The sequence below is a fragment of the Pelodiscus sinensis genome, chromosome 26 (genome assembly GCF_052426305.1).
Source record: "Pelodiscus sinensis isolate ZL-2025 chromosome 26, ASM5242630v1, whole genome shotgun sequence".
Classification (NCBI taxonomy): Eukaryota; Metazoa; Chordata; order Testudines; family Trionychidae; genus Pelodiscus; species Pelodiscus sinensis.
The window spans coordinates 22,058,496-22,085,433 of record NC_143077.1 but is presented as its reverse complement, the minus strand read 5'-3'; the positions used below and the strand labels follow the sequence as shown (position 1 = coordinate 22,085,433).

Genomic DNA, 26,938 nt, shown 5'->3' with positions numbered 1-26,938 from the left:
GCAATTGGTGGTTGGTCTGAGGAGAGAAACGGAAGGACACCAAAACTGCCAATTTGTGTGTCCCAGGATCACACCTCATACACAGAACTAGCATGAGGATTTTGGGGCAAGTTAGTAAAATGATTCTTTGCTGTATAGCCAAACAAAATTGACTCTGCAGATGGGAATGTACGTAACACTGTGGAATGGAGAGTGAAATTCGAGTGTGTATTATCCCATGACATCACCCTCATCCCACCTTTTATTAAAAAAAATCATTACTATCCCCAGAAGTGGGACTCGGTTACTTGTTGGGGTTTGCATATTTGACAAAGTTTTAAATACTTGGAGGAAATTCAAAGTAAACCAACTAACATGATTATGAGCAAGTGGAGTTAACTTTTAAGGAGAGAAATAAAAGAAACATATAATGTGACTGACATACAATTTTACAAATATTAGAATTAACAAAGGGGAGTTGTGTATTAATAGGAAAAATGGAATAATTTTTTCCGAAGGAAAATTAGGTTATTAGTAGAAAGCATTACAGCAGTAAAGGTGGGGCCATTGAGAGTTTGCCAAGAGAAATGGTAGAAGCTCAATATCTAAGTAACTCAGAATTTATTGGGGATGACATACAAGATTACATTTGCAAAATCATCAATATTATTTTTAAAAGTGCCCAATCGTTCTTTTTGAGGTATAATTTTTGGTTTTATAGAATGTACTGTGCAACTTACTGTCTTTATTTTCCCAATTTTCTGCAGTGGCAATTTTTTCTGCTGATCTACTTTAGTTTTGTAATAGATATGCTAATAGCTTCAGACAGATGTAGATGCTGTTGTTGCACACTGTGTGATTCAGGAAAGAATGCATCTGTCAAAGAACTAAAAAGTAATTTTGTTTGTTTTTTTTCCACACAGGCAGAAGAAGCAGGTCTTGCTATATCTGTCTTGTTATGTGTGAGAGCACTTCAGCTCAGATCAAATGGAAATGATGAAATGAAGACATCTGTATGTAAAACAATTGCATGCCTTTTACCAATGGATCTTGAAGTTAGAAGAGCATGTCAGCTAACTGAGTTTTTGCTCGAGCCAAGTTTAGTTGGATACAATGTGCTGGAAGAATTACATATGCAACCAGATCAGAAATTTGATGAAGAAAATGCACTGGTTCCAAACTCACTCCGTTGTGAGCTCCTGCTAGCTTTAAAAGCATACTGGCCATTTGATCCTGAATTTTGGGACTGGAAGACTTTAAAACGGCATTGTCTTAAACTTTTAGGGAAAGAAGCTTCCGATTCTGAAGATGATGCAAGTTGTAATGATATGTCAGTCAATGAAACTGACATATTAGAAACTTTTTTGAGTGATTGCGATGAGACTAAAGAATATAAATATTATGAAGGAGAAAGAGAGGCAACAAATCAACTTAAAGAGAAAACAAGAGTGAAAAAACCAATTGGATCTTCTGAAAGGTATCAGCGATGGCTCCAATATAAATTCTTCTGTGTGTTATGCAAAAGAGAATGTATAGAGGCTAGAATACTACATCATTCTAAGATGCACATGGAAGATGGTATTTATACTTGTCCAGTGTGTACAAAAAAGTTCAAGAAAAAGGAAATTTTTGTACCTCATGTAATGGAGCATGTTAAAATGCCACCTAGTAGAACTTACCGACCAAAAAAGAAAATACTGCTGAAAAAAGAGAGATCATCACAAAGTACCAGTACATCCAGAAACTCTGTGGAAATGTCTGCATCACCTGAGGAAAAGCAGCAGCAGCAGCAGCAGCAACCACAACCATCTGAAAACAGAAAAAATGACCCACATGAATATGTGACATTTAGCCAGTTAGAAAATTTCCATCTGCAAGATAGAGACATATATCCATGTCCTGGCACAGACTGCTCTAGGGTATTTAAACAATTTAAATATTTAAGTGTACATCTAAAAGCTGAACATCAAAACAATGATGAAAATGCAAAACACTACTTGGATATGAAAAACAGGAGAGAGAAGTGTGCTTTTTGCCGACGTCACTTCATGTCATCTTTTCATCTGCAGGAGCATGAAAGAGTGCATAGTGGTCCTCAGCCATACATGTGCGTATCTATGGATTGTTATGCTCGATTTGGGTCAGTTAATGAATTACTAAATCACAAACAAATGCATCAAGATCTACGATACAAGTGTGAATTAAATGGTTGCAACATAATTTTCAGTGACTTGGGGCAGCTTTACCACCATGAAGCTCAGCATTTTAGAGATGCATCATATACATGTAACTTTCTTGGTTGCAAAAAATTTTATTATTCAAAAACAGAATTTCAGAATCACCTTGCAATGCATAATATTTCAATATCAAATGGAGAAGTGAAGGAGACATCAATTAAATTTGAAGAGCCTGTTTCAAAAGACAAATGCAGTTATCTTCCTGAGTCTCAACTGCTTGATCAAGCAGATAATTTCAGTCCACATGAAAATCTTACTTTGTCCGTGGAGTCAACAAGTTCTCAAGAAATTCTACAGACTAAGGAAGAAACTCTCTCTGACGATGAAACTGATAGTGAAAGCAACTGTAGTGTTTATTTTGGGAGCCACAGAACCTCTACTGTAGTAACTAAAAGGCAGGTTTCCCCTTTGATAAAAACAATAGCACAGAATCAGACAATTCCTAGAAGTTTAATACCGCATGAGGGAGTCTTTCACCCTTCTAGTTTAAAAGAACAATGCTCCCATGTGGCAGTTTGTTTTGATGGGGAGAAAATTACCTGTGGTTTTGAAGGATGTAGTTCAACATACAAAAATGCCAAAAGTATGCAGAAACATCTTCGAAGGGCTCATCCATACCATTTCAAACCTAAAAAAAAGATGGGGATAAAAGCTAAAGATATTTTCAGTCTAATTAATGATAGTCAAAACAGTAAACACACTGAAGATCTTAATGCACATCTGAGGCATAATTCTGATACAAATACTGATTCTCCAGAAAGTCTGTGTTGTAATACTAATTGTAAAGGAAAAAATTGTCTCAAGGAAGACATTTGTTCTTCCATGGATCCTTCTTTCTATGAAGGTTCTAAAGTGCCAAATACTGAAGATGCCATGTTGGATCTTCTGTTAGGCTTGAAACATTTAAGTTTAAAGTCTAATTTTGCTGCAAATTCTTCCACTTTAACACACAAGCCTTTTTTGGGGTCATTACAGTCATATACATTTAATGATGCCAAATGTCCTCAATTAGTTGTCAATGAATCTACCTCAGAACTTCATTTACAAGAGCAACAAGACAACTTACCTACACAGTATCTCACTCAACTGGCAGCTAAACCATTTTTCTGTGAACGTCAAGGTTGCAAATATGAGTTTGTGACCAGAGAAGCTCTCTTAATGCATTATGTCAAAAAACATAATTATTCAAAGGAAAAAGTTCTTCAGTTAAATATGTTTCGACATCGGTATTCACCATTTAAATGCCATATTTGTCAAAGATCATTTACACGAAAAACACACCTTAGAATTCACTATAGAAACAAACATCAAATTGGCAATGAGAGAACTCAGAAACTACTTGCTAATGAAAAATGTGAGCACGTAGGTGCATATACAGAGGGCAAGCTAAAAACGAATGCATCTACAGCCCCAGGTTTCTGTACCAATAGAGAGGACGAACATACAGAAAAAACTGCACAATCTGCTGAGCAACTGTGCCACCTGAAGAAGGAAGAATGTAGTTCTGAAACTGATCTGGAGTCCAGCGAAGACACAGATAGTAATATAACTGGAAAACCTTCTAAAATATCTTCTCTAAACAGCCACAGGGAAGAATTGGAAGCAAGAGAGGGGAGAGGAAGTAAAAGAACAGTTGCCAAAGGAAATTTATGTTATATATTGCATAAGTACCACAAACCATTCCATTGTGTTCATAAAAGTTGCAACTCTGCCTTTACCAATCAGAAAGGTTTGATTCGTCACTATAGGACTGTACATCAATATAACAAAGAGCAGCTCTGTTTAGAAAAAGATAAAGCAAGAACAAAAAGAGAACTTGTCAAATGTAAAAAAATATTTGCATGCAAATACAAAGAATGTACTAAACGCTTTTTATGTCCTAAGGCTCTTGCTAAGCATTGCAGTGACTTTCATAACCTTGATCAGTTAGAGGATCAAAAAACCCTTTCTGAAACTGAATCTGCAAGATTTCGATGTAACCAGCCTCAGTGCCCAGCTGTGTTTGATACTTTTAACAAGTTAAAACATCACTTGATAGAACAGCATGCTAGTGGAGAAGACATAAACAAAGACTTTGAAATTCATTGCAGCCTTAATGGCTGTGATAGGATTTTCACAAATTATAACCATTACTCTCAACATGTAGATTTCTGCCATCGTGAATATTATGGTAGTCTCTTTGGAAATCATAAAGAGGAACAGGAAAATCTGCTTAATGAGAAGAATGAACAAGACTGTTTGAAAGATCAGTATGCTATAAATGAGGAGAATGAGAAACAGATAAAAGAAAAATCTAAAACAATTGGCAAAAATAAAGAAAAACATTTGATTCATTTTAAAACAAAGGAGGAGGCCCTGAAAATGTGTAGAGAAAAATCTAACCAGAATCAGTATCCTTGCATGGTTCAAGGGTGTCTGTCTGTAGTAAAACTGGAAAGCAGTATTGTGAGGCATTATAAACGCACACATCAGATGACCAGTATTTATATAGAACAACAGACTGAGAAACTGGTACTTTGTGTTAAAAGTGGTACAATGATCAAAAAGAAAACCTCTTCGGAAACAGAGCTATTAAATAAAGAGGAAGCCAGAGATTTTAAAAAGGAAAATATAATGCACACAGACAACCTGCATGAAAATGGAGAACATTGTGTACCAAACACTGCTTATGCTCATCAAGATACAGGCAATGAAAATCAAACTAGAGGTGCAGCAAATTGTTTGGATTTTGACACAGGTGCTTTTGTGTATTCAGGCACTTTAAAATATAACCATAGTTCAAAAACTAGTTGTTCTGAAGAATGTAATATAACAAACTCTTTGAGTAAAACTGAAGGTTCATCTGAAAGTAGAGAGAACAGCTCTTATTTTGCTAGTTTACCTTTGCAGTTACCAACAGAGAGAGAGACAGAAGTCTGGCAACACAGCTCAGTACATCAGAATGCTAAAAAATATCCACTCCACACCACAAAAAACAAGTTTCAAAAGCATTCATTGTCCAGACCATTTGATTTAAAAACATATAAACCAATGGGATTTGAATCTTCATTTCTAAAATTTATTCAGGAAAGTGAGGAAAAAGAAGATGATGACGATGATGATGACTATGATGAAGAACTAGAGGAATGGGAGTCCCCAGAACAATTTCAGATTGATGGTGTCTTAAAAAAAGATGGAGACTTACAAAGGGGAGTGATAGACAACTTTGTGTGTGAAAGCACAGAAGTAAACATACCCCAAAATCATGGGTCAGCAGTGCATGGCCAGCTAACAGAAATCCAACCTTTATTATCAACAGAGTCAACATCTGTCCCTTCGTTAGAAAACTTGAGGGCCATATTAGACAAGGCACTAACAGACTGTGGAGATCTTGCCTTAAAACAGCTCCATTACTTGCGACCAGTAGTCGTCCTTGAAAGATCCAGATTTTCCACACCTCTTATAGACTTATTTCCAACGAAAAAGTCAGATGAACTTTGTGTAGGAAGTACATAAGTAGTTTGTTTTAAAAACTGACTTCTTCACTACTGCTATAAGGGGAAAATTGCAAACTATAACAAACTGGTACAGTACACACACTGTTTAGGTTAGATTAGGCTGTTTAATTCCATGAATGTGTCTGTCAGAAAGTATTAGCTAAGTTCATTTAGCTCCCCAGTTTCATTTAAAAAAAATGGAATGTGCTGTTTTTGGTGCTAATTAACACCTCAGAATTCTGGGGGCTTCCTCTTGCAAAGTAAATGTGCATGATTGTATATGGAACAACAAGTACTAGGGTACCAGGGTTTGGGGAAAGACTGAGTTCTTACTTGACTTGAATGTGCACCTAAGGGTGCATTGTGTAACATATTGTACACTACAGCATCTTATATTTTTTGGAGTTGAGTTTCAATAAACTACAATTTTTCACCCATATTTTGTTTACCCTACAGTAAATCTTCACTTTTTATGATAGATGTTTTTTATTACAGATGTTTTACAATTCATTTTTGTTTATGGTAAATGAATTAAGGGTCATTGTTAATGCAATGGCAATGGTGTAAAATATGAAGCTTCTGAAGACTGTTTACAGATCTGAATCTGGTTTTGTATGTTTCGATATTTAATTTTTTAAAACTTGCTTATTTTATTAACTCTTCTGTGAACATTAAAATGCACGAGTACTAGAAAAACAGCATATAGCCTAAGAACACATCCTATTTAAATAAATGTAGCCTGCTGGCCATTTTCAGATATTGAACCAAATATTTAAAATATGATGGAATTTGTTACTTAGTACGTAGCTGAAACCTGATGGCGTAATCTTTATTACTGTAATTCTGTGTTATACATCGGGTAGAAACACAAATAATTTAAAAAGCTATCTTGGGTATCTGTCACATACACCCATGACTGGAGGCATTGACCAGCTTTTCAGTTACTTCAGCCAAAAGAAACCATAGGTGGAGGGATTCTAACATCTCTAGGGATCTTGTGGGTAATGAATACAGCGTAGCCAGAAGATTCTGTTGAACAATGGTGATGACTTTAACTAGAAGATGAGCTACATTAGATCTGTTTCTTCCTAACAGAATGTAAAGTGTTCAAATATCTGAGTAGAAATGGCCCCATTTTAGTTCTCGGTACTACTCACTGAAGGAAATGAAACCCAGATAGTCCTGCAGAATGAGGAATCAGAATTCAAATTCAAAACTAAATCTAGGTTTTTTTTAATCTACATTTTCATAGACAAAAGAAATCAAGAAACAGGTGGCTAATTCCAGGATGAAATTTTGAGAAATCTGCGGCATTAACAAAAAAATGTTTGGCAAAGAGACCCAAATAAGAAATTACCCCCCAAAAGATGGTTTGCAGGAAAGAAGACTAAATTAATGCTAAATAAAATAATTGAGATAAAGACAGTTAAAGATAGAAACAACTGGTTTAATGAGAGGGACAAAATGATTCGAGGCTATTCAAAGCTGAATTAATGCAATGTGTGTTGAGAAGCCCATAAACACAAATTCCTTTTGTCTATTAAGGTAAATGGGTGGGGGAAACATAGCTGGGAAGGATAAGATAAGGGCCTCTAGGAATATGGAAGTTAAAGAGTCCATTTTTAGTAATCTGGGCACATCTATTGCTAGTGAAACACTAACAAGATATTCAGTACAGTAAACTCCTGTTTACCCAAAACACTATTATATGAACTTCTGTATTATCCAGATCCATTCCTTGTCACCCATTTTTTCCATGCTGGGGGACAAAAAAGATTCAGCTGAAATATGTTGAGGTAATAGAACAGAGATCCTGGGTTTAATTCTATGAGGAGGAGGATAGTAATGGGGGAGGCTACGCCTTGAATCTTGACAGTTTTCTGTATACTGCTATCCATTGTTGAGAAACAGTGCGGGGTCTACAAGTTTCCCAGGTCACATTGTGTTAATACATCTGGTGGTAAATAATGATACAGCCATCCTTCAGTCCACACCTCCTCCCCATTGCCCACTATATTACAAGTGATGTGATCTCTTGCATTGCATGGCTGCAGCATTGTAATAGAACAAAGGGTGGGTTGAGAGTGGCTCCATAGATATTCAGAGAGGATGGTAGGCCAAAACATCACTGGACAAACCTTGAGGGTTCCTTCAGTTCTGTGGGGGGAGGGGAGGTGTCCTGTTCCGGTTGCCTTGCACTCAGCCACAGTGGATGTTGCTTCTGCATGGGGAAATCCCAGTTGCCACTCGAGGTTGGGTTCCGGGTGAGACTCATCTAGGGGCAGGACTCCCAGTAATCTTCTATGTTTGCTGTTTACGGAGTGTGTGCGAGCTGGCCCAATGCCACATTTAACATTCCCACAGGACTGAGAGCCGAGGTGATGTTATTTATCCCATAGTTGGCTCTCAGTTAGCAAGCATAGGGAGTCGTGGCCAATGAAGGCCTTCTGATAGCAAACACCTGGTGTTTGTGCTTGCAGGGTACACGAATACCAGGCTGTAATACAGCTAGGAAACTTCCATCCCTGCTGTCTGAGGCCTGCAGGCGTGTCTCATGACATCCTCCTACACCCATACCCCCTCCCAGATCTGGCACCCCAATCTCCTGCCCCAGATCACAATCCCCTCCTATCCTAGGTCATATCCCAGACCCCTGCACTCCAGTCCCCTGCCATAGGTCACAACTGCCTGCTTCGTCCCAACTCCCTCCCAGACTCGTCTCCCTCCTGAACCCCAGTCTCTTACCCCCAAGCTCTCTTTTGCACCCAACCTCTATTCCAGACCCTACATCTCCATTAATATCATGGAAGTGTGAGGCCCTTGACCACTTTCCAAAATCTTGGAATGCCCCCCCCCCCCATCAAAAATTATTGCCCACCCTTGTGTTAGTGGGAACTAGAGCTAGTGCCTTACTTCCCCACACCCTATAAATGGAAGCTCAGCACCATTTTTTTTAAAACAATTGTGACAGGGTTCTGACAAATAATGTGGCAGTGTGTTTTCATAAGAACGGCCAGACTGGGTCAGACCAAAGGTCCATCCAGCCCAGTACCCTGTCTGCCTGCAGTAGCCAATGCCAGGTGTCCCCAGAGGGAGTGAATTGAACAGGTAATGATCAAGCGATCTCTCTCCTGCCATCCATCTCCACCCTCTGACAAACAGGCTGGGGACACCATTCCTTACCCATCCTGGCTAATAGCCATTTATGGACTTAACCTCCATGAATTTATCTAGTTCTCTTTTAAACCCTGTTATAGTCCTGGACTTCTCAACCTCCTCTGGAAAGGAGTTCCACAGTTCATGGATCAGAAGTTTAAAATAGGTGAACATTACAAAAAAATCAGGTCATGTAAAATATGAAAGCTTGGCAAAGAGGTATAAAGTAATTAATAAGCAACTATATTCAAAGTAGAAAAATGTATTCTAGCTTTCTCACTATCACTTTCATTAGAAACTTTTTTTCTAAGGATATATAGTATGAATCTCACCCCTGGCTTTTAAAAGGGCTTTTTTAACAAATAAATTTCTGCAGCTCTTGAATGACAATGCAAAAGGATGAAAAAGATACCTGTCATATACTCAAAGCCAACTAATGCACACATGGGAATTCCTCCCTATATTGACTGCCTCTGTACGTGTTTCATAAATGTTTTTCAAGTGCTTGTCCCAATATATACTGTATTTCAGGTTGTACATGCACTTGAGACTGAAGTATTCTTTCTTAGCAGCATCCGCTCAGTGCATGTCAACACACTTCTCTCTTTGTGCTTTATGTAGACTATGTAAGTAGTGCTGCACCACTCCCGTCTGAATTTCTCTGCACCACTTATAGTCCTAGACAGACAGCGCGTGTTTGGCTTCTTTGTGCCAGCTTGGGACCTGAACTTGTTCTTATTGACACTGATGGGGTACCATTCAAACAGCTATCATGTTCCATCTTTCTATGATGTTGATATTTCTGCTTGTGATCACGTTAACTAGGAGCTAGGGATGCCTGTGGTTGATTCCCCTTCAGAACATTTTACAAAGACAAAATATCTATGATGTTGCACCCAAGATTGATTCTTAAAGTGGTATTGAATGGTCATATCAATTTGTGCATGCTAAGCTGCATACATGCAGACAGGACGTGAATTTATATACTCTTTGGATGTACTCAGGGCCCTGGACTTTTACCTGTGGAAAACTAAGCCATTTTGGAAAATCTATTTATCTACTTTGCAAGAAGGATGAGGTCATTTTTGCTGTCAAAATGGATTTCAGGCTGCTGAATACTGTGCTACAAGCTCGTTCATGAGAGTTCTTGAAAGCACACTCAACAAGAGACCCAGTAGCCTCATTCTGGGATGTCCCTTTCAGATACCTGCAAAAGGGCTCAGTACACTTCACAATACAGTGCCTTTTGGAACAGATTGCTGCGTCAGATAGGCAGAGCAGTCCTTCAATCAGCAGTGAGATGAATGTTCAAGAACCCAACTCCCCAAGGAGCCACTGCCTGTGAATTACTGAAGGTGCACCAAGCATTGTGAGAAGTACTTGAAGAGGAAATGGTTATTCATCTGGTAATGATTGGAGTTCTTTAAGATGATGATGTCCCTGTGTGTGATGCATTACTCTGGTGTTTTTCAACCTAGGTCCGCATACCCTTGGTGGAAACCTATATTTTGTAGGGGTACTCAATTCATCTAGATCACTGTTCTCAGGGTTTACTGGAGGGATTTAGCTGGGGTTGTAAGTGGACGGATGGCACGCAGGGCACTTGCTTGGGGCTTTATGCCCCAGTGGCCACTTAAAGCTATTACATGTTTCAGCTATAGACAAGACTCACAAAGGAAGAGAGACTCAAGTACACCGAAATGCAAGTTCAATATTTACATTCCAATAAAATTATAATGATGTAAAATGAGAGAGCAAACACTTACTGTATTAAGTGTCTGCATGTCTAAGCAAATAGTTTTAAAATTAGGTGAAACTTGGGTACACAAGAAAAATCAAACTCCATAATGGGTGTAGTTGACTGGAAAGGTTGAGAATCACTGCACTACTCTCCTTCCATCTCTTCTTCAGATCCCAGTATCAAGATTTGCAGTGAGGAAGGAGTTGAGATGATGCTGGGACCAATACAGCCCCTTAAACTTTTGGGATGGAAAATAAGGGAAGCAGGGGTATATCTGCAGATCCTTCTAGGTAGAATTGTCCTGTCTCAGGTACAGGGAACATACGTAATCTGAAGTACACTGCATAGAGATGACACATCAAAGACCTTCCCCCCCACTCCCCAGTTACCACAAGATAACTTTTAATTTAGCTCTATGATGCCATTTTGAATTAGGACTAAAGACCTCAGAACTCCAGTATATAGAGGGAGACAAACCTGTTGAGAGTCTATGGGTTAAGTTTAGAGGTGCAAACAACAGCAGCGATGTTGTGGTTGGTGTCTACCACAGGCCACCGGATCAGGTGGATGAGGTAGATGAGCCTTTCTCTGGGACAACTGAGAGAAGCTTCCAAATTGCAAGTCCTGGTTCTCGTGGGGGACTTTAATCACCCTGACATCTGTTGGAAGACAAATACGGCAGTACACAGGCAATCCAGGAAGTTTTTGGAGAATGTTGGGGTTAACTTCTTGGTACAAGGCTGAAGGATCCAACCAGGGGCCGTGCGCAGCTTGACCTTCTGCTCACAAACAGGGAGGAACAAATATGGGAAGTAGAGGTGTGTGACAACCTCCGAAGCAGTGATCATGAGATGGCAGACTTTAGGATCCTGACCAAAGGAGGAAAAGAGAGTAGTAAAATACACACCTTGGACTTCAGAAAAGCAGACTTTGACTCCCTCAGAAACCTGATGGGCAGGGAGGGGTTTAAATGTATAACTTGAGAATGCCAGGGGGTTATCAGGAAGGTGAAAGTGAAATTGGAATTGCGACTGGCAAAGGATATGAAGGATAACAAAAAAGTTTCTAAAGGCATATTAACAAGAAGGTGATCAGAGAGGGTATAGGGCCCCTACTGGATGAAGGATGTAACCTAGTGACAGATGATGTGGGGAAAGCTGAAGTACTCAATACTTTCTTTGCCTCTGTATTCATGGACAAGGTCGGCTCCCGGACTAATGCACTAAGTGACGCAAGATGGGATGAAGATGGACAGCCCTTGGTGGGTAAAGAACAGGTTAGGAACTATTTAGAAAAGCTAAACATACACAAATCCATGGATCCGGACTTAATGCATCCGAGGGTACTGAGGGAGTTGGCAAATGTCATTGAGGAGCCTATGACCATTATCTTTGAAAAGTCGTGGAGATTGGGAGAGATCCCGGATGATTGGAAAAAGGCAAATACAGAGCCCATCTTCAAAAAAAGGGAAGGATGATGATTCACAGAACTACAGGCTAGTCAGTCTTACCTCAGTTCCCAGAAAAATCATGGAACGGATCCTTAAGGAATCCATTTTGAGGCACTTGGAAGAGAGGAAAGTCATCAGGAATAGTCAGCATGAATTCACAAAGGGCAAGTCGTGCCTGACCAATCTGATCAGCTTTTATGATGAGGTAACTGGTGGCTCTGTGGACATGGGAAAGTCAGTGGATGTGACATACTTTGACTTCAGCAAGTTTTGATATTGTCTCCCACAATATTTTTGCCAGCAAGTTAAAGGAATGTGGATTGGATAAATGGACGGTAAGATGGATAGAAAGCTGGCTAGAAGGCCTGGCCCAGCAGGTAGTGGATCAACGGCTCGATGTCAGGATGACTGTCTGTTTCTAGTGGAGTGCCCCAAACTTCAGTTTTTGGACCGCTTTTGTTCAATATCTTTATTAATGACCTGAATGAGGGGATGGATTGCACCCTGAGCAAGTTTGCAGATGGCACTAAGCTACGGGGAGAGGTAGATATGCTTGAGAGCAGAGAGAGGGTCCAGAGTGACTTAGACAAATTGGAGGATTGGGCCAAAAGAAATCTGAGGAGGTTCAACAAGGACAAGTGTAGAGTCCTGCACTTGGAACGGAAGAATCCCAAGCATTGTTACAAGCTGGGAACCAACTGGCTAAGTAGCAGTTCTGTAGAAAAGGACCTGGGGATTACAGTGGATGGGAAGCCCTTGTAGCCAAGAAGGCTAATGGCATATTCGGTTGCATTAATAGGAGCACTGCCAGTAGATCCAGAGATGTGATTATTCCCCTTTATTCGGCTCTGGTGAGGCCACGTCTGGAGCACTGTGCCCAGTTCTGGACTCCCACCCCCTGACTCACACTACAAAAAGGATGTGGACACATTGGAGGGGGTCCAGTGGAGGGCAACCAAAATGATTAGGGTGCTGGAGTATATGACCTATGAGGAGAGGCTGAGGGAGTTGGGTCTGTTTAGTCTGCAGAAGTGAAGAGGGATTTGATAACAGCCTTCAACTTCCTGAAGGGAGGTTCCAAAGAGGATGGAGAGAGGCTGTTCTCAGTAGTGACAGATGGTAGAACAAGGAGCAATGGTCTCAAGTTGTGGTGGGAGAGGTCCAGGTTGGATATTAGGAAAAACTATTTCACTAGGAGGGTGGTGAAGCACTGGAATGGGTTCCCTAGGGAAGTAGTGTAGTCTACATCCGTAGAGGTGTTTAAGTCTCAGCTTGACAAAGCCCTGGCTGGGTTGATTTAGTTGGGATTGGCATTACCCTTTTAAGATGGTCATTTTAAAGTCCACCCGGGATGCTCCATTCTCCTCCCACCTCAGCCAGCCCGAGCTGCGCATGTTCTGGCGGACGCCTGAATCAGGAAAAACAAAATTCCAGACATGTCCAGTATTTTCTGAATTTTTTTTACTGGATGGATCGGGCTCTTTCTTGTGAGGGAGAGGGGGTGAATTGATTGGGGAGGCTGGATCACCTCCCCCTTCCCTCCCTGGAATTTCTTTATGCCTCCCAGTTTAGGAACCTATACATTAGAGAGAACCTTTTACTACATAAGGTGGAGAAAATGACTAGGGGTGCGTCTATTCTAGATTTGGTTCTGACAGATAAACTGGTTGAGTATTCGGCACTGAATAGCGAAAGTGAGTTCACGATTCTATGACATGGAAAGAGAAAAGTGCAGAATTAAGACTGTGGACTTCGAGGGCAGAACTTTGCAAGCACAACTATGGAAAAACATTCAGGAGAGTTGGGCAGTTTTTCAGACCTTACTAATGGTACAAGAGCAAATTATCCTAACGTACAGGCAAGCCAGGAAGAAAGGAGATCTTCAGTGACCTGAATCTAAAAGTTGTCATACAAAAAAGTGAAAACTAAGTTGCAGAATCATAGAAGATTAGAGTTTTCCTCCTTGCCTAGGGAATAACCACACATACAAAATCACTCTACATTCATTGTAGGACTAAGTATTATCTAGACCATTGGTCACCAACTAGTTGATCTGTGATCAACTAGTTGATGCCAGGCTGCAGGGTGGATAAAAATCAGAACACTGGGGAGGAGGGAATCCCTCCATCTGCAGCCCACTGCTCCCCTTCGGAGCAGGGGGAGGCTGTGTGGCTCCCACGTCCTCCCCCACTTGACCCAGCGCACCAGGGAGAGGGGAGGCTGCATGGCTCCTGCCCCCTTAGAGCACAATGGTGCTCAGCATGCATTCCTCAGAACTGCTGGTCAGGTGGAGGAGATGTCAGCTGCCATTCTGAGTGCTGCCAGGTGCAAAAGCGCAAGTTCCCCAACTGCCCTGCCTCTATATAGCCACCAGGTAGCCCATCAGCATTCAATCTGGTTGCAGTAGCAACAGCACTGCTGCAGGGGCAGCGAAAGGGAGAGGAGTGTACACCTGTGGGGGGAAGGGAACAACCTGAGGCAGAGAGAGGAAGGCACTCAACTCCCTGACAGGCTCCTGCCATGAACAGCATGTAGCTCCTGGTAGCAGAACGCTGGACCAGCCTGTGTGTGAAGGGGCTCAGCAGCCTCAAGCAGCTGAAGAGGAAGGCCACCAAACCACCACTGAACAGCTACAAGAGTTTCAAAGTAGCCCTGAAAGTCAGCAGACAGCTGGAGAGAGACACCAGCCAGGTGCTAGAGAGCAGGGTGGGCACATCCTCGGGATCTGTAGCCGCCAGCACCACGGGGCTGGAGAGGAAGCCAGATATACCCCTGGTAGCACTTATCTGTTTGTATTGTAATTGTTTGTCAGAGGCTGGAGAGGGATGGCAGAAGACAAATCGCTTGATCATTGTCTTCGGTCCACCCTCTCTGGGGCACCTGGTGCTGGCCACTGTCGGCAGACAGGATACTGGGCTGGATGGACCTTTGGTCTGACCCAGTACGGCCGTTCTTATGTTCTTATCTCCCAGCCTCCATGCAAAGAGCCCATCTTGTGTGCAGCCATCCCCAGAGCAGAGCCTGCTGCCCAGGCTGATCCTGTGCCAGTGTCATGTGGTTTGATTTTTAGATCCAAGGGAAACTAGGAGACTCCTGAGAAACACTTTTGTATTTATTGTAAGCTTTAAGCAGTTAACATAGTTTAAATTTTACAAGACTTAAAAACAATTACAATACAATTTAAACCTTAAATACTATGAATTCTAAAGCAATTAATACAGTGCAAAGCAATGCAAAAACAATAGAAGATAATTCAATACTTAAGCCTAGTTAACTTAAAGTAAACCTGTATGCTACCTACAGTACCAAGCAGGAGGTCGTAGTCCCTTTGATTCCCACCCATTAGGACACCATGCACTGGGGTAACTGGTGTGAAGGATCTATTTACTTCTGGTTACAACAAGCAGGACTTGTGGGTCAATCCTGCTCACTACTTCCCATTGATTCTTCTTACTAATTCCATTTTATAGTAAAACGAGACTTGGTCGTTCTAATATTTACCAATCAACTGCATATTGTGTAAAATACCTATTATGCCCATATTTGGGATACATCCAGCTATTCAGGCTGTTGCCAAAAACTATTTACTTGATTGACAGTTCTATGGCTGTATCTGATTTTTGCTTATCAGAAATATTATGTACCAGTACCAAGTTTCTCCCAATGTTCTTGACATGGTTTCACTATACCATACTCCCTACGCACGATTATTTAAAGCACTCCTGACTCTCAAAGCTCCCCCACCTCAGCCTGGCCTGCATGCGTATGTGCCCAAACTTGAGACAGGCCTGGGTTTGCTTTGTTAGAAATCTGCACTTTGGGCAAGACAACCATCGTTAGTCCAGTCAATGCAGGGCCAGACCTACTCTGGTGAAGATAGGGTTGTCCAAGCTCCCCTACACTCATCTACCCCGCCTCAACAGAGACCTTTGCTGCACTGGCTACACTCATCTATCTCCCTCTCTAGCTGCAAAAATTGACTTTTCCTTTCTGAAAGCCTGGAAATTAATTTTTTTCTCACACTCACTCTGTAATTTAAAACAGATTTTTTAATAAAATGCTTTTTAAGGGAAAAAACCCTAAATCTAAAGATGGATTTAATTAAGATACATTATAGTTCAAAGCTATCTCATCATGGAATAGGAATTATACATGGTAATTTAATAGTGTGAGAATATTTTCATGTAATGTTTAAGAAAAGTTTTCTAAATGAGTTCTAACAGCTCCCTGATTAAGAACCCAATTTTATAGGGTTCCAGAGGCTTCTGTAAAGATTTCTTAGGTTAATCTTTCTAGCCACCCTAGAAGACAACATCAGAGATGCTTAATTTTGGGCTACATCTACATTGGCATGATCTTGCACAAATACTCTTTAAGGCAAGAGTTCTTACGTTAAAGTATTTGCGCAAGAGAGTGTCTACACTGGCATGTGCCTTTGCACAAGAGATGTGCTTTTGCGCAAGAGCATCTGTGCCAGTGTAAACACTCTCTTGCGCAAGAAAGCTCCGATGGCCATTTTAACCATCAGGCTTTCTTGTGCAAGAAATTCATGTTGCCTGTCTACACTGGCCTCTTGCGCAAGAACAGTTGGCAAGAGGGCTTATTCCTGAGCGGGTGCATCACAGTTCTTGTGCAAGAAGCACTGATTTCACACATTAAAACATTAGTGTTCTTGCGCAATAACTCCCTGCCAGTGTAGACAGGCAGCATGTTTTTGCACAAAAGCGGCCACTTTGGCGCAAGATCACGCCAATGTAGATACAGCCTTGTAGTTCTCAGACTGTGGATTTGTGTCTCCAGAGATAATGTGCTTGTTAACAAACCTCAACCCTACTGTCCCTCTGCAAATTTGTGTACACCACTGGTCACCAACCAGTAGATCGGAATCTACCTGTAGATCTTAGAGCCTCTGATAGCTTCCTGGACAAACCAGTCAGGATCACCTATCAATCGCTAGCACTTCAGTTGCCTCTCCACTCACTGTCGTGCTGCTCTTGCCCTGTGATTTGGAGCTGCCCTCCTGGGAGCTTCCTGCTTGCCATGCAGGATGTGAGAAGGGGAGTTCCTTAACTCCACTGCTCCCTCGCCCGGAAGCCATCTCAGTTTAATGGTGCCCAGCCAGAGCTTGCTTCCTGAGTTCCTGTCCCACCCCTGAATAATTCTATCGACTATATGATTAGTCGATAGGACCACGCTGCAGGGATAGCTCCAGAATCCTGCTCGATCTGGGACTGTGCAGTCCTGGCTCATGCTGGCTCCAGGAGCCAACCGCCCTGTGGCTCTGCATTTTAAACCTCTCATATAGGCAGCAGGGATCAGAGAGCACAGGGCTTTTGTACATTTCAAAGGCTGAAGTGGGAACCAGTGCAAGCAGGAACTGCTTCAATCCCCATTCATGCTGTTCCCCCCCCCCCCCCAGAGATGGTGCTTCCGCCTTTGCTGCTTCTCTCTCTGATAGAGGCAGCAAGGGGGGGGGGGGGGAGAGTGACTAGTTTAGTCACTACTCGACTACCCGATAAGCTTATGCTTATCAGGTAGTCAACTAGTTGCTTATATCCATAACCCAACCATCTGCCCCAGACATGAGTCACCCTGCACCCAAACTCCTTCCCAGAGTTTGGACCTTGAATTCCCTCATGGACCCCAATGTTTCACCATGGGCTAAGCCCGGAGCTCCTCCCATGCTCCAAACCCCTTGACCCAAGACCAGAGCCAGCAGCCCAACCCTCTACCCCAGCCTGGTGAAAGTGAGTGGGGATGGGGAAGGAAGGGGAATGGAATGAGCAGGGTGAGGCCTCAGAGAAGGGGTGAAGCAGGGGTGAGGCCTCAGAGAAGGAGTGGGCAGGAAGTGGGGCAAGGGTATTTGGGTTTGAGGTAGATCTTACATTGCACATACAGGCAGTCCCTGGGTTACGTGGATCCAACTTACGTCGGATCCCTACTTACGAACGGGGCTTTTCTCACCGCGGAGGACGCGGGTGGCAGGACCGCCGAGATGCACCGCGGTCCCGTGTCCTCCGCGTCGAGAAAAGCCACTCCGCGTCTCCCTGGTCTGCTGGGGGAACCCCCCCAGCAGACCAGGGAGACGCAGAGCAAAGCCATGGAGGATGCGGGCAGCGGGACCGCGGCGCGTCTCGGTGGTCCCGCTGCCCGCATCTCCCTAGTCTGCTGGGGGGGGCACAGCTAGTGCGCCCCCCTCCCCTGCCCTCCCAGCAGACCAGGCTTTTCTCGCCGCTGGTCAGTTTCAGCAGTGGCTGAATCAGGACGCCTGGGGTAGAGCAGCTGGGGGCCTGCCGGGTTGGTCCCACAGCGCTGAGGGGCGGCGCTACTGGACCAACCCAGCAGCACCCCAGCTGCTCTGCCCCAGGTGTCCCCAAGTCAGCCGCTGCTGAAACTGACCAGTGGCTGACTACAGGAAGCCCAAGGCAGAGCTGCTCTGCCCCGGGCTTCCTGGAATCAGCCACTGATCAGTTTCAGCAGCAGCTGACTTGGGGACACCTGGGGTAGAGCAGCTGGGGTGCTGCCGGGTTGGTCCCGCCGCGCCAAGGGTCGGCGCTACCAGACCAACCCAGCAGCACTCCAGTTGCTCTGCCCCAGGCATGTCCGATTCAGCCGCTGCTGGTCAGTTTCAACAGCGGTTGAATGTGGACGCCTGGGACAGAGCAGCTGGGGCGCTGCTGGGTTGGTCCCCGCAGCCCTGCACCTCGGTGCTGCGGGGACCAACCTGGCAGCACCCCAGCTGCTCTACCCCAGATATCCCCAAATCAGCTGCTACTGAAACTGATCAGCGGCTGATTCCAGGAAGCCCGGGGCAAAGCAGCTCTGCCTGGGGCTTCCTGTAGTTAGCCGCTGGTCAGTTTCAGCAGCGGCTGAATCGGGGACACCCGGGGTACAATATGTACCACTTCCGACTTACATAGAAATTCAACTTAAGAACAAACCCACAGTCCCTATCTTGTATGTAACCCGGGGACTGCCTGTATATTGAAAACGTGATCTTGTGGTTAAAAAGGTTGGCGACCACTGGTGTACACAAACTCATTCCCTTACCTCTCAAAGTGCAAAGTTTCAAAATGCTAAATGAATAGTAGATGGTTGAGGTGGAATAGTCCTGGAGAAGGAAAAGTATGGAGATAAACATGAGAAGGGAGGGATAGGCGTAGAAACAAACGTGTAATGGTTTGAGCAGCAGGTTCCAGAAGTCTTGAGGTCTTTCTGAATGTAGTTTTTATTGATATAAGATCTATCATACCATCTCTTACTAGAAGGGAAAAACCCAATAATGGCAGCGGGCCATAAGAGACCCAATTTGGGAATATTTTAATGAAATTCCTCAACCTGTGGGTAAGACAGGCCATGCATACATGCAAAATGCAAACACTGCAACAAAGATGTGCAAGGACTGATTGCCTGAACGAAACATCATGAGAAGTGTTCCTTCTCAGGAGGATGCTGTGTTGAAGATGATGAAAGGAACATGTCTGAACATGAAGGATCTTGAGGTTGGTAAATTTTTATTTCATACTTCTTTCTTAAGGTCTGCCTTGTCTTCCTTTTGGACTATTCTTGAATTCTCATGTTTGAGCAAAAAAGTTGTTACTCTATGGTACTATCATTATTGATGCAGTTGTGCTAAAAAAAAAAATAGATAAAATAAGCAAATTTTCCCTTTACCATTTCACTTTAAAGCAGTACCATCTAGGGATGTTAAGGACTAGTCTACGCCCTCTCTTGCTGCCTCTATCAGATAGAGGCAGCAAGGGGAGGGAAGACAGGGGTACTTCAAAGCAGCAGCACTGCACAGAGCCCGGGATCCCAGGCACCATGGGGTGCTGCCACTATGAAACGCAGTGGCGGGTTTCAAAGGAGCAGTGCCACCCTATCAACTAATCAAATAGTCAATATAAAAATTCGACTATTCGATTAGTGAATTACACGATCCTTAACATCCTTAGTACGATCGTCAATTAATGCAAGGAGTAATACTAAATGAGCAAAACTTAAACAACGAACAATCTAGTAACACTTTAAAGACTAACAAAACATATAGATGGTATCATGAGCTTTCATAGGCACAAACCACTTCTTCAGATGACTGGAGTATTAAAAGTCCAGATCCAAGAATAAACAAGGGAAGGTGGAGTTGGGGGGGGGAGGTGGAGGGAGAGAGAGAAAAATAGTGAATTAGATTGTTCAAGTTACAAGAGGCTGATAAGAACAATTTGCACCTCTATAAGTACCCATTGTTTGTTCTTGTTGGTTAAGTCATTAGGTCATGGAAGATACTGTGTGAGCCAGCCAATATCTTTATTCATTCCTCTCTGATAGGAATCAAACTTGTAAATGAAGTTAACCATTCCCTGGTATTTGGCTTGTGGAATTGGCCTGAAACAACATGGTGACTTTGAGATCCATTAATGAGTGCCCAGACAGGTTAAAGTGTTCACACGTTTCTGTGTGTTGCCTTTTCAGATATCTGATTTGTGTCCATGGTAATAATTAAATAACTGCATTAACTTATCTTTTTATGAGAATCCATCCTCAACATACAGGATTCTCAAGACTATCCATTTTCAAGATCATAATTTTCGATAGTTTCAGAGTTATCTGCCAATGCTAGTCTTTCCATCACTAGCAAAAGGGGGGGATTACATCATCCAGAAACAACTGTAACCCCTTTTTCTTCCCTGGGTTACTTGGGAGCAGGTCACATTCACATGTGCCTGGGCGCCTGATGTTTTTAACAAAAAAGGAGATCCTGAGTAGCCTAGTACTTGCTGGGTTGAGGATTCTCTATCCACCCCATTTTGTTGCAGTCCCTTACTTCTAAAGGAATATTCAATGGCAGTGCTTCCATCTGGCTGGCCCTGTACACATTTAATGGTGTGCCTTAGGAGCCTCCAGAAATAAAATTATCCCAGTAATAATCTAGCTCTAACTCCAAAATAGCAATTATAAATAATATAAAACTAATTGATTAAATTAGAATTAACACACCTATACTTAACAATTTAAAGAAATGGGATTTAACAGATTAAAAGTGAATAAAATCAATTAATAAAGTATCATAGAATCATGGAGCTGGAAGAGACCTCAGGAGGTCGTCAAGTCCAGCCCCCTGCCCAAAGCAGGACCAATCCCAACTAAATCAACCCAGCCGGGGTTTTGAGACTTAAACACCTCTAGGGATGGAGATTCCACCACTTCCCTAGGGAACCCAGCCCAGCGCTTCCCCACCCGCCTAGGGAAATAGTTTTGCCTAATATCCAGCCTAGATCTCCCCCACTGCAACTTGAGCCCATCGCTCCTCGTTCTGCACCTGCCCCCACTGAGACCAGCCTCTCTCCATCCCGTTGGGAACCCCCCTGCAGGGAGCTGCAGGCTGCTCTCAAATCCCCCCTCGCGCTTCGCGTCTGCGGACTGAACAGACCCAAGTGCCTCGGCCTCTCCCGCGGGCCGGGCGCTCCAGTGTCCGGTAACTGCTCCTGGCACAGCAGGGCCAGAAAATCCTCCCGCTCCTCACAATTAACCTACTGGCCCAGTGACGTCATGAACATCTGCCGCAACGTCCGTTAGGAAATGCAGCAGCCGGTCGCGCGTTCTCTGAGGTAAAACTAACCTGCACGGCGCGCGCTGCCAAGCCGAGCCCCGGCTCTGCCGCGGAACGGGGCACGCGCCCCGCAGGGCCCGGCCTGCAGCCCCTCCCCGGTGTCGCTGCAAAGCTCTTAGCACGCAGGGACAGGTCGAGAGCGACACAGCCTGTGACATCACCGAGCCGGAAGCGGAAGGGCGAGGGTTGCTGGGACGCCGCGCCGCATCCTGCCGGATTTCCAGTGGCGCCAAACCGGAAGCGGGAAGGGAGGTTTTGCTACGGCGCCGGAAGCAGAAGAGCGCGTTTTCCCGTGACGCTTGGCCGGAAGTCGGAGGGCGGGTTACGCCCTGACACCGGGCCGGAAACGGGGGGGCGGGTTTGCTGGGACGCCGGGCCGGAAGCTGCCTCGCGCACGAGGGCCCTGCGCCATGGCGGTGTTGCTGGGGGCGCTCTGGGCCGGGCTGCCCGTGGAGAAGCGGATCTTCTGCTCCGTGCTGCTCTTCTCCTGGGCTGTGTACCTGTGGGAGGCCTTCCTGGCGCGGCGGCAGGTCGGAACTCGGCGGCGGGGCGGGGCGGGGCCTTTCTGGAGGGGCCTGCAGGGCTCCCCGCGGGGGCGCGCGGACCATTGGCGAGCGCCCGAAGAACGTTTAAAATGGGCCTTGACCGTTAGCCGCGCCCCGAGTCCCGCGGGCCACACGGACACGTGGCCAGTAAAAGGGGTCATGGGACCCCTTCCCCCAGGGCTTCCCCACCACCCTCTTACCAATAGGGATTAGTTCATCCCCCACCAAAACCCTCTGTGCAACTGTCCTGCAATTGCATTAACCCAGTGTGTGTGTGGGGGGGGGGAGGGTTCCCTCCAAGGGTTTCCTCCCCGAGCAGAATGAATGTTGTGTTGGGCACCAGTACTGAGTTCAGGTGGCTTGTTTGGATGTGCCACTGTGGCACCCAAGTTATCAATAAATGTCTTATAAACCTCGACCTTTTCCCTCTGCTACCATGTCTCCTCCCCTTCCTCCATCTGCTCCCCTGGTGCCTGCTGCTCCCAACATAAGAATGGCCGTACTGGGTCAGACCAAGTTCTTTCAGCCTTTCCCTCATAAATTGTGTTTTCTAGACATTTAATCATTTTTGTTGCTCTTTGCTGGACTTCCTAAGAACATAAGAACGGCCGTACTGGGTCAGACCAAAGGTCCTTCTAGCCCAGTATCCTGTCTGCTGACTGGCCAGCACCAGGTGCCCCGGAGAGGGTGGACCAAAGACAGTGATCAAGCGATTTGTCTCGTGCCATCCCTCTCCAGCCTCTGACAAACAGAGGCCAGGGACACCATTTCTATCCCCCAGCTAATAGCCTTTTATGGACCTAACCTCCAAGAAATTATCTAGCTTCTCTTTAAACTCTGTTATAGTTAAAGCCTTCACAGCCTCCTCTGGCAAGGAGTTCCACAGGTTGACTACACGCTGTGTGAAGAAGAACTTTCTTTTATTAGTTTTAAAACTGCTACCCATTAATTTGGTGTCCTCTGGTTCTTCTATTATCGGAACTAATAAATAACTTTTCTTTATTCACCCTTACCACACCACTCATGATTTTATAGACCTCTATCATATCCCCCCTCCGACTCCTCTTTTCTAAGCTGAAAAGTCCCAGTCTCTTTAGCCTCTCCTCATATGGGACCCGTTCCAAACCCCTAATCATTTTAGTTGCTCTTTTCTGAACCCTTTCAGAAATATCTTTTTTGAGGTCAGGAGACCACATCTGTACACAGTATTCAAGATGTGGGCGTAGCAGAGTTTTATACAGGGGCAGTAAGATATTTTGTGTCTCATTTTCTATCCCTTTCTTAATAATTCCTAACATCCTATTTGCCTTTTTGACCGCCACTGCACACTGTGTGGAAGTTTTCAGAGAACTGTCCACAATAATGCCAAGATCTCTTTCCTGATTTTCGTAGCGAAATTAGCCCCCATCACCTTCCTCTGCTGTCCTGACTCCTGCCCTTCTCACTGCCCTCAGCCTTCTTGAGACCTGCCCCCCTCCACCAGCCCTTCTCCTCCCCCCATGCCCACTCCGATCATGTGAGCTACCCCTCCTCATCCCTTCTCCTAACACCTCCCTCTACACACCTGCCCTGCCTCTCTCCTCTAGTGCTGGTCCCTCCCCTGCAGGTGTCTGCCCTTCTGCTTCACCCCCAGAATCCCCTGGCACCTGCACCTTCCCTTACCCCTGCACCCTCCTGGTGCCTCCCCCTTCCCTCACTGCCCCTACCCCTTTTTCCCTGATGTCCCCCCTTCCCCTCTCTGGAGTCCTCCCCCCCATTTGGGGGTGATCCCTGGGGGCTGCTGATGGGTTCTGTGGCTTCCATGAGTAACCCCTGCTGCTGGGGCCACTGAGACCCGTCACAAGAGAGGCCCAGGGTGTTCTCCAGCTGGCTCATGCACACTGCCACAGAGGGGTGCCCCGGGAAGGTTTGTGACAGGAAGAATTGGATTCCTGGCCAGACCTTGCTATGTGTGGCCAAGCAGACTGACCTCAGGGAAGCGCAGTCAGGGGCTCTGGCCCCAACTCCACCACTGGCCGCAGGGGGATGGCGCATGGTTCTGCCTCACGTTGTGCCTCAGTTTCCTGCCTGCCAAATGCTGCTGCACTCCATGATGCAGGGCTCCAGCAAGGGCGAGGGTCTCGCCTGGCGGTGCCTCCACTGTAGGGAGCTCACAGCACTCTGACCCTTTAAGCACGGCTGCATTGCCTGGCTCTGACCCCTCACTGCCAGCGCCATGCGTACACTCGTGCATGGAGCCCCAACCTGGCTGGGCTCCAGGCAAGACGCACTTTCATTGTGGCTCCCTCCATTGCCTCCCAGGTAGGATTGCCGGGTGTCCGGTATTCTACCAGACAGTCCAGTTTTTGGGCCCTCTGGTAAAAAATTCCAGAAAATACCGGACATGTGCAATGTCCAGTATTTTCTGGTTTTCCAGCTGGGTGCCAGACGGAAGGATGGTGGGGCCAGGGGGAATGGCTGGGAGGTGGGGCACGATCGGTGCTAGGAGCCTCTGGTTGAGTTTGGTGCCTTGGGGAGGGGAAGCCCTGTCCCTGCTCTTGAGCGCGTTGTAGAGCCGCAGCTGGACTCACGCTTCGCCAGGACTGTGCGCAGGACTGATGGCACCCCGGCATCTGCATGTGCCCGGGTCAGTCCCGCTCCCTGCTGGCCGATTTGCCCCCCCACCCCCCCCCGACTCCTTCCCGGCCACCCCTGCTTCCTGCCAGCCGGTTCTCCTCATCCCGATCTCCCCCGGCCAGCCGCGCAGCCCCCAACCCCCCATCTCCTCCAGCCAGCTGCCCTCCCACCCCATCTCACCGGGCCAGCCACACTGCCCCCAGACTCCCGCCCGGCAGCCCCGCCCCCCGCGCTGCCCACAACCCCTCCCGGACAGTATTTTTTCTAAACCAACTTGGTAAGCCTACTCCCAGGGCGGACTCTGAGCAGCAGGCCCCCATGATGTGGGCAGCTCTGGAGCCCGGCCACTGCAGTCCTGCCCAACCAGTCACTAGTTACGGCACGACATGGCCAGCGGCGAGACCCTGAGCTGCAGGGCCTCGGCACCGAGGGGGCAGCTCTCAGGTTCAGATCGCACAGTGGGGTGCAGGTGGGTGAGTGGTGCTGGCAAGGTGGGGAGCCCGGCCGCCCCCTCCCTCTATGAGCGGCTCTGCTCCGCCACCGCCAGAGCCGCACCGTGGTGGCTGGCAGTGGAGGTACACAGGCGAGGGGGGCCTCACGGGCGGGGGGGGAGTTGCAGGGGTGTGCACGCGAGGGGGTGGCTGGAGGGAGCACATGGGGTGCTGCACTCACCCGAAGGCCTTCCGCGTCCTCTGCTGGCTTCATGGTGTGCAGCCCCGCCTTTTGAAGTGTCCACGGGGCCTCCGGAGCATGTACAGCAGCGCTGAGGCGCGCTGGGCTGCGCAGCTTATGACGCCACGGCCGCCGGCATCTTCTCGTCCCGTCACACCCTTCCTCCTCCTCCAGCAGCCTCCAGCTGGCTAGTCTGCCAGTCCGCCCCTGCATTAGGGTGTGCCTGTGCACACCCGGCACACCCTGTGCGTATGCCTATGGTAAGGACTCTCAGTTGAGCATGGGGTTAGGAATAAAGATTGCTAGTATTAGAAGCTTGCAACTGAGCGCTATGTGTCTGTGTAGAGTCTGTCATTGTTTTCCAGTGGAGGAGTTTCTGAGGGCTTGTGAAATTATTACTCTAGCTTGGTCCATTTGCATCACCCTACTGCTGGCTCAGTGGGGCTAACGTGATTGAGCAGCACACAGTTCAGCCACACCTGAGCTTGACTGACACCTAACTTGGGTGCTGCCACATGCAATATGGAACATGGCCAATGCCAGATGCCTCAGACAGGATGAACAGAACAGGTGAAGAAATACTTCCTTCTGTTTAATTTAAATCTGCTACCTGTTAATTTTATTTGGTGACCCATAGTTGGGATGCTAGGAGTTACTATAGAGAACTTTCTGGGTGTCTGGCTGGTGAGTCTTGCCCACATGCTCAGGGTTTAGCTGATCGCCATGTTTGGGGTCGGGAAGGAATTTTCCTCCAGGGTAGATTGGCAGAGATCCTGGAGGTTTTTCGCCTTCCTCTGTAGCATGGGGCACAGGTCACAGCTGGAGGATTCTCTGCATCTTGGGGCCTTCAAAGTATTTGAAGGCTTCAATATCTGAGATACAGGTGAGAGGATTATTCTAAGAGGGGTGGGTGAGATTCTGTGGCCTGCACTGTGCAGGGGGTCAGACTAGATGATCATAATGGTCCCTTCTGACCTTAAAGTCTATGAGTCTGAGTTCTTGTGTTATGGGAAGAAATACATAACTTTTCCTTATTCTCTTTCTCCGCACTAGTCAATCATATCCTCCCACCCCCTTAATTGTCTCTCTTCCAAACTGAAAAGTCACTGTTTTATTAATCTCTTCTCACATGGGAGCTGTTCCATAGTGCTAATCGTTTACGTTGCCCTTTTCTGAACTTCTTCCATTACCAAGATATCTTTTTTGAGATAAGACAACCAATTCTGGGTGCAGCATTCAAGCTGTGGGCATATCAGATTGAAATAGAAGCAATGAAATAATCTCCGTTATTCCCTATCCCTTTTTAAAATTGTTCCTAAAAATTTGTTTGCTTTTTTTGACTGCTGCTGCACATTGAGTGGACTTTTTCAGGTAACTTTCCAAAATGACTCCAAGATCTTTCTCTTGAGTAATAACAGCTAATTTAGTTCAAATCATTTTATACATATAATTTAAA

General features: G+C 45.5%; 2 protein-coding genes and 2 long non-coding RNA genes across 7 annotated transcripts in view; 2 read left to right on the top strand and 2 right to left on the bottom strand.

Annotated features, from left to right (window-relative positions):
- RLF (RLF zinc finger) overlaps positions 1–18,000 on the top strand; it is a 114,761-nt gene extending 96,761 nt beyond the window's left edge. The window contains exon 8 of the mRNA XM_075909195.2: positions 903–18,000. Coding sequence (XP_075765310.2) covers positions 903–5,711 — 4,809 coding nt within the window. The 3' untranslated portion in view covers positions 5,712–18,000. The remainder of the gene's footprint in view (positions 1–902) is intronic.
- LOC142819976 (uncharacterized) lies at positions 1,659–21,944 on the bottom strand. Its single transcript, XR_012897676.2, has 3 exons — positions 21,659–21,944; positions 2,756–2,844; positions 1,659–1,788 (listed from the first exon to the last, which is right to left on the bottom strand). It is a non-coding gene; the product is annotated as an uncharacterized LOC142819976 (long non-coding RNA).
- LOC142819977 (uncharacterized) lies at positions 19,323–21,652 on the bottom strand. The gene is made up of 2 exons (XR_012897677.2): positions 21,470–21,652; positions 19,323–19,671 (listed from the first exon to the last, which is right to left on the bottom strand). It is a non-coding gene; the product is annotated as an uncharacterized LOC142819977 (long non-coding RNA).
- Positions 21,941–26,938, top strand: part of ZMPSTE24 (zinc metallopeptidase STE24) — a 67,838-nt gene continuing 62,840 nt past the window's right edge. Inside the window, exon 1 of one of the 4 annotated variants that reach the window (XM_006113274.5) lies at positions 21,941–22,179. In XM_006113274.5, coding sequence (XP_006113336.2) covers positions 22,060–22,179 — 120 coding nt within the window. In that variant the 5' untranslated portion in view covers positions 21,941–22,059. Of the gene's footprint in view, positions 22,180–25,718; positions 25,743–26,938 lie in introns of those variants that run through there. The other 3 variants (XM_006113273.5, XM_006113272.4, XM_089773497.1) reach the window with 3 other exon arrangements.